The sequence below is a fragment of the Talpa occidentalis genome, unplaced genomic scaffold (assembly GCF_014898055.3).
Source record: "Talpa occidentalis isolate TD23 unplaced genomic scaffold, MPIMG_talOcc4v2.1 talOcc4.17, whole genome shotgun sequence".
Lineage (NCBI taxonomy): Eukaryota > Metazoa > Chordata > Mammalia > Eulipotyphla > Talpidae > Talpa > Talpa occidentalis.
The window spans coordinates 48,441,002-48,448,580 of record NW_023601754.1 but is presented as its reverse complement, the minus strand read 5'-3'; the positions used below and the strand labels follow the sequence as shown (position 1 = coordinate 48,448,580).

The following is a 7,579-nucleotide window of genomic DNA, read 5'->3' as shown; positions in this document are numbered from 1 at the left end:
TGACACACAGACACACCTGAAGAGAGTGAAAATCTGAGTGCGTCTTTATTAAGCTAGTGGTCAGTATATATATGTTTTTCTAAAAGCATAGGAACAGTGAACATCAAAGAGATCAGTTTGCTCATAGACTTAGCTTAATTGACAGGGCAGTGATTTATGTCCCAAGTTACATCTGGACCTAGCCTCATTCCTAATTGGACAGGCTATAAATTCTTTCTACTGTTTTATATAATTATTTTCTAGTTGCACTATCATTTTTACTCATAATTAATTGTCATGGGTGAATTTATTTTATAATGCAGTTAATATCAAAGGTACTAAAGTTAAGCACATAATAGAAAGATTATTAAACTAACAATTCTATTATAACACAGTGTTTAGTAATGTTTCATTTGCATTAGCCTAATTATTAAATTAGGTATGTTTTTTAATTAGCAATCAATGACCAGAAAAAAGGAAAGATTTTAGAGAGACAGTTGTAGCAGAATAAAGTTTGTGGGCCTTGAGAAAGCGAGATAAGGTTCCAGGTGGTCAGCATTTCTTTTAATCATCTTTGTGGCAGCTTCTGGTGGTCGTTATCTCTTGGCAGGCATTCGGCTTCTCTGCATCTTAGGGAGTTTGCTGTTCTCCCCCTGCGCGCATGGTTCCTTGCCCACGCCGGACCTCAGGAACCATGGCAACAGCCATTAGCCCTGAGGGTCACTGCAGGGGGGGTGCAGCACCCGTGAGCCTCTGAACCTCGGGCACCATCACCAACATGCCGACCTCTCCTTCTCCCACCCACCCTCAACCTTGTGGGTCCTGCCCACCCTGGGCATCCCCCGGGCTAACCCGACTCCTCTGGCGACTCACTGGCCCAGGGCAGTGTGTCTACCAGACCCCTCACAGGGAGAACAGCCCAGAGCCAAAGCCAGGTGTTGAGTCACACGGGATTGAGATAAAGACTTGGGGTGCCTGTGAAGATGAGCGTCTCCTCGTGAAGAGAGCTCTGGGTCCGGGGACGAGTGTGTGCTGTGCAGCGCGTCAGTGTGCGCCGGGTGCCCTGGGGTGCACAGATGTGTGACGTGTGGATGGAGGTGGGAGGCTTTGGGGGTGGATGTCTCGCTGTCAATGCCTGTAGAGGGTGTGTCCACCTTCTCCCTCAGCCTCTGCCCAGGAGTGGGATGGCTCAGGAACCAGGTCCAGACCCGCCAACCCCTCCCCACAAGGAAGGGGATTTTCTTTCACGCATCACAAAAATCCCCCTGAACAGAAAAGCAATGGTAGCCCCGACTGGAACTGGCAAACTTGCACACTCAGAGGAGAGCGTTGGCCTCGGGTGTTGGGAAGGACGTGGCCTGGCTGCTCCGACAGTCCCCAGACGGCACGGTCGCCTGTGAACCAGCTGTCCTGGAGAAAATCCTTAGATTTCTGAATACCTTAGGTGTGACGGTATTGAATAGAGGCAACAGGGCGATCCCATGAATGTCATCAGTGTCATCACTGCCAGGGACCTGAGGGCTTTCACGTCCTGGGGTCTGGGCCTCCCGGTCTCTGCCCAGCAGGCCCTGCAGGCTGCACTCCGCGGGTGACGTGAGTCAGACTCCCGAGGGTGACCCTCTCAGTGAGCACAGCCTCCCCCGGACGCCCCTTGTCCCATAGGCCCCCAGTCTGTGCTGTTTACTGTGTTTACTCTGTGTTGTTTACCCCAGGTCCAGGGAAGCAGGGTCTCCCCAAAGCCCCACAACTTGGGACAGCCGCTGAGGACCCTGAAAATATTCCTCGCAATTAGCAGCAGGAAAAGTTTTCCCGACTCTTCTGAGCTCCCAGGCCTGTCACTGCCCGGGCAGCTCCTGGGACCCGATAATTGCAGCTGTGAGGTGGAGTCCCAGTGGCACGCACTATATCTCGGGGTGCGCTGGACCCTGCGGAAGGATGCAGGCTGAGCCCTTCCCTGAGCTCAGCGCCCGGGCGGCAGGAAGCCGGTGAGTCTCCTCTGTGCTCACGGGGGCGGGAGTGGGAGGACAGGGGTGCAGGAGGGACACGGGCAGGAGGGGACCCGCTCCTGGAGCCAGACCTGGGCAGGCACCCCTTGAGCTAGTGAAGACAGCGGGGTGCATGCCCCAACCCTGAGGGCACCTGGTGCTCTGCTCAGGCCCTCAGGCCCAGGAGGCTGCGGGTCCCTGCAGCCCAGGAGCACCCTGACTCCCCTGACCTCAGCGTGGTGGATCTGGGGCTCCTGCTGCTCAGCCTCCTCAGGAGGGGCCCTGGCCTGATGCCCGGGGCCATGGGGCTTCTCGGGGCCTCTCTGCAGGTGAGACAGGGCCAGGGCTGCACGGGGCTCTGGTCCCGGCAGGAAGCCCGTCTGAGAGCCGGGGGGGAGGAGACGGTCCCCGACACAGCGGGTGAGGCCGCCGCGGGCACGTTGTTCCGTCTCCTGCCCAGAGAACCGTCCACTCACTGCGGGCAAAGCGGCGCGCAGGAGGAAACAGAGCGGAGGCGATGTCGGGGCCTGTTGGACCACAGAGACAACGTGACCCTTGACCTGCCCTTTCAGAAGGAGCCTCGCGGGGCTGCTCGTGGCGGCGGGGGCAGAACCCGGGACGGTGCGTGTCCTCTCTGCTCCCCGGGCCGTGGCTTCCCCTCCCCGGCGCGTCTGCGGCCTGGACCCCTGTGCCGCGCCCGGCTCTCTGCTCACCGTGAGGTGAAGGTCAGACTCTCCTCAGCGGTTGGGCCCGAGATCTGACGTCGGGGCCGAGCTCGTGCCCTCACACGCTTATCACACGGGGTGTGGGGCCCGTCGTCCCGGCTCAGGCCTTTGCCTGCGGCTCCCGGGGTGAAAGCAGACGGGCTGTTTCCAGGCTCCTGGCGGCTCTGGGCTCCCAAGCCCGGGGTGGGGGGACGGCTCTGCCCTCCCTGCCCGCGGTGCTCCCAGTTTATTCACACCCCTGGAGCTTGGCTCTGCCTGAAGAATACCTTCACAGAGACACCCTGAGTGTCCCCGGAGCTGGGGAGGGCCTGAGGGTGGCAGGTCTACTAAGGCCGACAGTCTCACAGACGGGCTGGAATCTCTTCCAAGAGGGAGGAGGTGCAGGTGTCCCCGAACGGGGAGGGCGAGAGAGGGACAGAGATGAGGAAAGAGAGGGGACCCTTCCCTCGTGGCCCAGGAATGAAAGCCACAGAGCCCGCCCCAGAAGCCTGTGCGCACAAGCAGATGCCAGTGCCACCTTGTCAGGACCCGTCTTGGGAAATGAATCTGCCCTGGATGGCAGGACACACGCAGGGTCAGTCAGCTTCTGGTCGAGCTGAGGACTCAGCGGAGAGCCCCCTGGGGAGTGTGGGCTCAGTGGCCTGTGTCGTCCCCCGCCCAGCCAGGTCAGCTCGCCACTCCACCCGGAACCACTGAGTGAATCTGAGGGACCCGCATCCTCTCCGTGCCTGTGCGCCCTCTGCTCCATGAGGACGGGACAGCGCCGCCTCGGCAGTCTGTGAGGAAGGCAGTCAGCCTCCCTGAGCTATCCCTGCAACGGGGAGTCCTGGGTGTACGTTCAGCCCCCGAAAGTCTCTGAATAACTGAGAGCCTTTCAGTGAACACCCCGGAGGGGGAGCTGTGTGGGGAGGGAGGAGGGGGCAACAGCTGACAGGTTGCCCAGCAGGGTCCTCCTGCTCAGGAGGCCCTTGTCAGCTGCTGAGAACTGACAGGATGGACTTCCGGGATTGGGTGGCGGTGACAGTCGTGTTCTTACTAGCTGGACTCGGGATCCTGGGGAATTTCTTCCTTCTTTCCCATCAGCTCTTCCTCTCTTTCCATGGGTGTAGGCCGAGGGCCACAGCTTTGATTGTCAAGAACTTGATTATGGTCAATTTGTTGGTCCTGTGCTCCAGCAGTATCTCCTATCCACTGACATCTGCTGGGTGGTATCAAGGCAGTGATTTGAGCTGCAAGTTTCTCCCTTATGTTGTTGGCGTGGGCAGAGGCGTGTCCATCAGCACCACCTGCCTCCTGAGTGTGGTCCAGGCCATAACCATCGGCGCCTGGGGCTCCAGGTGGGCAGGGCTGAGAGAGAAAGCTCCCAGGTACGTTATGCCCTGCATTGCCCTGTGCTGGGTCCTGAGCCTGCTGTTAAATTCCATCATTGCTGTGTTCATGGCTAGCAATTTGAGTGACAAAAATGATACAGGCAGGAAAAGGTATGGACAGTGTTCCACTGTTCGTCACGACCCAGCCAGTGACTTCTTATACGGGGCTTTGCTCTCCTTCCCCGATGTTGTGTTTTTTGTGACCATGGTCGGGGCCAGCGCCTCCTTGGTCTACACCCTGTCCCGGCACAGGCGGCGGGTCTGGCACCTTCACGGATTCGCCTCCTCCACGTCCTCCCCCGAGTCTAGGGCCACTCACACCATCCTGCTCCTGGTGAGCACCTTCGTCTGCTGTAACATCATTTCCTCCATGTTGAAGATTGCTGTGGCTGTTACTTATAATCCCGAGTGGTTCCTTTTTAACTTCAACAAAGTAATCGAACTGTGTTTCCCGACTCTCTGTCCTTTTCTGCTCCTGAGCCGGGAACCCAAGGTGTCCATGCTGCCCTCTGCCCTGATCAGTAATAGTAAATGCCACAAACCCTCGAGAAATATGTAAACCGCATGTGAGTGCACGGTCATTTATTCATTTGATAATTTACTCTACACCCCCAGTCCTAAATGCAGTTGTGAGTGACATATGGTTTATGGACAGGCGGAGCAGCCTCTTCACAAGTGTTTCTGGGACCAGTCACTGTAACGAGGTCTGTACAGGGGTCCCTAATACTCCTGTGAGGAACACAGTCTTGCTCCAGATGGTTCGCAATGTATGTGAGACAGCATGCGGGCCTGACACTCTCTGGAATGGTGGAAAGGCCTCACCTGTGTCACTTTAATTCTCACAGAAAGTCGTAGGAACATCTGGGCATGGAGCTTAGTTCACAGGAAAATGGCACGGTGGGTGCAGGGCAGCCCTGGAGCTGGAGTCAGCTGTCCTGAGGGGAGACCCTGGCAGCGAGTCAGGCATCGGGAGCAGTTTTCAGTCTTGCACATTCCACCCTCTTCTTATTTGAGAAGGGCATGCGAAGGAGATTCCGTGCCGGAGCATCCTCTGGTAGACCTGCGGACAGATGGCCTGCGTCTAGCAGACACAGAAGTACAGCTTAGCTGGTTTCAGCCACCAGAGGGTGACGGTGACAATTCAAGGAGACATGCTTTGCGTGGCCTGGGGTGTGCAGGAGCAAGATTTCTCCCACGGTGAAGGGGATGTGAGCGTTTTTGCAAGACACAGACTGGAGGTCTGTCTCAAAGGGTGGAGGTGCTAGGAAACTTGGTACCGGGGCAGATGCACTTGGAAGGAAAGAGCTGGATCCCCTGTGTGTTCAAGGCGCTAAGGGCGTGTGTCCTGTCTCAGGAGGGACGTGTATAGAGCTTGCTCTGAATGTACAGCGTGGAGCTCACGCAAAATATGAACCATTCAACAGTGTGCGACTCAAAGCACTTATTGTGACAGACTTGTCTGTACATATCTGAGCTCACGTGATACACTTTCTTACTTGCACAAATTAGGCCACAAAGGAAGAAGAAAAGCTCCTGATGCTTACATTCTTACAACTGTATTATGTTCCCGCATGTGCCCAGGCGGATCTCGGATGTGTGTCTGGTATGATGTGTGTGACGTGCCATGTGTGGCCTGGGCAGGTGTAATGTACACACCTGTATCAGTGTTCACCTAAAGGCAATCACGTCATTTATTCATGTATTTGAAATTTGTAATTTCAGAAAAATGACAAATAGTACTGATGACATTCATGAAAACGGTGACATTTCATAAAGTTTATATTGTCTGAGGTGTGGATACTGCCACACAATTGTTTAATTGTTAAAATAAGTACATATTTTTACCACTAACATTTTATTATCTCACCATAAGTCTTCACAAAAATCCCATGGCCAAAATAATATTACTTGATCTTAAAAGTTGTAATTCGTCTTTCAGCGTAATATAATATCGATAATTTGAGCGGAACAGAATTGCTTTCCTTATTTCATATATGCTACCTTCTTTTCCATTGATGTAAACAGTAATCCTACATTAGAAATGCACTTTACATTTCTCCATTACAATTGCTCCATCTTTTTTGAAATTTGTTTACACAACATTGCTGTTTTAACCTGGAAATGTCATCCTTTTCCTTTTTTTTTTAAAGATTTATTTATTTATACAAGAATTGGGGTACAGGCAGAGGGGTGGGATGGTGAGAGAATTCACCAGAAACAGAGCGGGAAGCAGACCAGGCAGAAGGAGCGAAGATACTGCTGAGGGGAGCAGCGGGTGAGTCAGGAGAGGTCTGCGGCGCCATGTGGGTTTCTCCCTGGCCGGCCGGCAATAGAACCCGCGCTACAGAGGCTGGAGACAGCGTCACAGCGCTGAACTCAGCCCACTGGGCCACCCGGGAGGCCCTCATTCTATTCTCAGAGCTCACCACAGCCTCATTTAGGCACTCGCACCCCCCCTTACTATTGGGGTACATCTGATAAAATTAAAAGCTAGTCTCTGCATCATGCTCAGCAGAACACTGCTGGGGAAAATAAAGGAGATAAGAAAGGGAGTGAGATACATCAAGTAGGGAGCCAGATCAAGTGCACACACGCCAAAGGCTGCCAGAGCTCCAGAGAAGGTGGAATCAGGGCAAACAAACCCCAGACGTGGCCTAAAGGGAGAATTGACTGAAAGCCTGATGCCACAATGGGTAACAACCAGCAAGGACCGACTGCCCAAGTCAGACAAAGCCTACTGAAGTCAGAAATCAAACTGAGACCCAGAAGTCTCCCCTCCTGCCCGCTGCTTCTCTTAGCGAAGCATTTCCACACATCTACCTGTTGTGTTATCCACTCTGTCTCTGGTGCGTCCTTTCACCCCCAAAGCCTTCGGCCTCGCATGATGGTCTTCCCAGAACATTTATACCTAAGGCACAAAAAATGAGAATTTACTACATCCCATCGCTAAAAGCCCTTCAGGTGTGTATTTTCCAAATTTCAATTCCAGCCGCTGTGAGTGCAGAGTAAGTTCCCAGTGAGCTCACCCTGTCCTCAGTCCTGGTACCACAAACAGGGTCTTGTCAGTTCCTGCCTCAGGCTCCTCCCCCACAACCTCCCCTCAACCACCCTGCTCTGCCATCTTCCCCAGGGGGGTCACCACCCAGAGGGGCCCTCTCAGTGGAGGAGGGGGAGCAAGCACCTTCCTCATTTGGGTCTGTATGATGCTGTCTGTGCGTTTCCTGCTGCCCGGGACTTTGGTCCTTCCCTGGCACTGCTGTCCAGGACCCTGTCGTGTAACCAGGAAACACCTGATCATTCCTGGTTACGTGGCCCAGACAGGCCAACCCCAACCCCAGTTCCCCTGGTCCTAGGGGCAGACAGGAACAGCTTTGATCCTTGTAAGGAAATTCTAATTTGGTAAATCTGCACCTGCTGAGCCAGTGTCCTGACCACCACTGGAGCCCTAGCCCCTGCCTCGTCCTTAGGCTGTGTCCTGAGGGTCATCCTGCCCGCAACCCAGTGGGGTGTTCTAGCCGCC

The 7,579-nt window shown here is 54.5% G+C and overlaps 1 protein-coding gene across 1 annotated transcript; it reads left to right on the top strand.

The window, feature by feature from the left end:
- The first annotated feature begins 3,617 nt into the window (after positions 1 to 3,617).
- LOC129146098 (vomeronasal type-1 receptor 4-like) lies at positions 3,618 to 5,868 on the top strand. The gene has a single exon (XM_054697359.1). The coding sequence runs from the start codon at positions 3,683 to 3,685 to the stop codon at positions 4,616 to 4,618; it is 936 nt and encodes a 311-aa protein (XP_054553334.1). The 5' UTR covers positions 3,618 to 3,682; the 3' UTR covers positions 4,619 to 5,868.
- Positions 5,869 to 7,579: the final 1,711 nt, after the last annotated feature.